General features: G+C 14.6%; 1 protein-coding gene across 1 annotated transcript; it reads right to left on the bottom strand.

Annotated features, from left to right (window-relative positions):
- Positions 1-966: 966 nt before the first annotated feature.
- PRSY57_1219100 (hypothetical protein) lies at positions 967-1,128 on the bottom strand (the record flags this gene model as incomplete). The annotated part of the gene is made up of 1 exon (XM_020115056.1): positions 967-1,128. One exon carries the CDS (start codon positions 1,126-1,128, stop codon positions 967-969), a length of 162 nt encoding a protein of 53 aa, XP_019970209.1.
- Between the last annotated feature and the right edge of the window lie 1,272 nt (positions 1,129-2,400).

The raw sequence follows: 2,400 nt of genomic DNA, 5'->3' as shown, positions 1-2,400 counted from the left end.
AATCACATTATATATAATAAAATATGTGTAAATATTATTATATTATTTATTTAACTATTTATATTAATAAACATATTTTTCAGTATGAAAAAAGAAGCGAAAAATTATTATTTTGCTTTATGTATATATAATATATTAATAATATTTTTACCTTAAAAAGCGTTCCTTAGAATAATATATACATATATATATATATATATATATATTTTACCTGAATAAAAATTATATAATATTACTCATAAATATGCATAATATATATATATATTTTATGATATTAAAAATATATTTTTTTAAAATTATATATATAAAGTTTTTATTTAACAATATAAAATATTTCCCCATATGTTTAAAATATACTAATAAATTAAAGAAAAGAAAAGTTATACCTTAAATTATATAATATTACTCATAAATATGCATAATATATATATATATTTTATGATATTAAAAATATATTTTTTTAAAATTATATATATAAAGTTTTTATTTAACAATATAAAATATTTCCCCATATGTTTAAAATATACTAATAAATTAAAGAAAAGAAAAGTTATACCTTTTAAAAATATTAAATAATTATAATATTTAGATTATTGTTCTTATTCTATATTTAATATATCCAAACAAATTGATGCTTATTTATTTTTTTTTCTTTTTTATAATATTTAATATAAATATAATGATCATATTTTATACTGTTATATTTTGTGTATTATTTTTGCAAAAAATATCTTATATTCTTGCTCTTAATAATATTTATGAATTTATTTTTGCATTTTTAAAATTAGTATTTTGAGAATATTATTAACACATAAACTTTTGTTTGTATAGAAAAAAAAAAAAAAAAAATTGTCAACTTCATAAAAGAAAAAACAACAACATTTATATATAATATGGATGGTGTAATAAAAATAAATTAATAAATGAATAAGAAATGGTTATGTAAAATATTTTAAATTATAATCATTAGAATACTCCTAGAAAAAATAATATAAAGAAAAATACAAAAATAACAAAACAAACAAGAAATATAAATAAAACCTGTATTAAATATATACGTACGTTTAAACATTCATCAGAATCATCAATGGATGGTTTTTCAACTAGGGCTTCTAAATCGTCATCCATTTTTGTATATGGTTATAAATAATTTGTTTTTTATTTATATAGTATAATATTCCTTATATCGGGTACATTCTATTCGTAGCCTTTATATTATTATATTATATTATATTATATTATATTATATTATATTATATTATATTATATTATATTATATTATATTATATTATATTATATTATATTATATTGTATTTTTTTTTCTTATTTTAAAATTTCTTTATCTTTTAAATATGTGTAATTATACATATCCGTACTGCTCCTATAATTTTCATTTATCAACTTTGTAATTAAAAAAAAAGAAAAATAAAGAAAAAATTAAATTAAAATTATTAGTTATGTTTTATAAATAATTTATTATATATAAATAATAATTGTATGAAAATTATATATATTAGTAATCATCTTCTTTGTAGTTAATTGTAGAAAAAAAAGTTATGTGTAGGAATAATATATAAATCAATATATAAAATTTATTTTGTATTTATTAAAATAATTTTATTTTTCTATATAGATATATGTAAAGAATTATACATTCGGTTTGCCTGTCGTTAAAATTATAGAATAAAATTGAAATATAATACATTATTTACAAATCAAAATTTTGAAATGTTCTTATATATATAATTCTATATAGACATTTTATAAGATATTATAAAACAATATATAATATATATATATATATATATATGTATATGTGTAAATATAAGTCATTATGATTCCAAATATATGTCATATATTTTATAATATGTTCTGTAATACATATTTAGGTAGGTTTATTATTTCATATGGTATTAGCACTATATAGATGATATAAACATATTTCAAGTATTTTTTTTTCTTTTTAAAACTGTACACTTGATACATATATATATATGCACATAGATATATATACAACATATATTTATCATAACATTAATAAATATGTACAAATGTGTAAACATAAAATGGGGAATATATTTATTTATAATGCAAATATATATATATATATATATAATGGTTGAATTATTTATAATATTTTTAAAGATTAAGGAGAAAAGTTTAAAATAAGAAAAAAATAAATGAACGAATAAAAACAGAAATAACTTAATTTGTTATTTATGTGTAGGGCATGCAATCATGTTTTAAAAAAAAAATATAAAAAAAGGAAAGGTAGCCATATGGTGAGCTATTTAAAAATCAGATAAAAAATAGAATAATATATATATATATTCTATATAGTTGTAAATTATATAGAACACCTAAGTAAAAAATATAAAAAATAAATATTTTTGGTTACAT

Source organism: Plasmodium reichenowi, chromosome 12, assembly GCF_001601855.1.
Source record: "Plasmodium reichenowi strain SY57 chromosome 12, whole genome shotgun sequence".
Lineage (NCBI taxonomy): Eukaryota > Apicomplexa > Aconoidasida > Haemosporida > Plasmodiidae > Plasmodium > Plasmodium reichenowi.
This window is presented reverse-complemented; position numbering and strand designations above follow the sequence as displayed.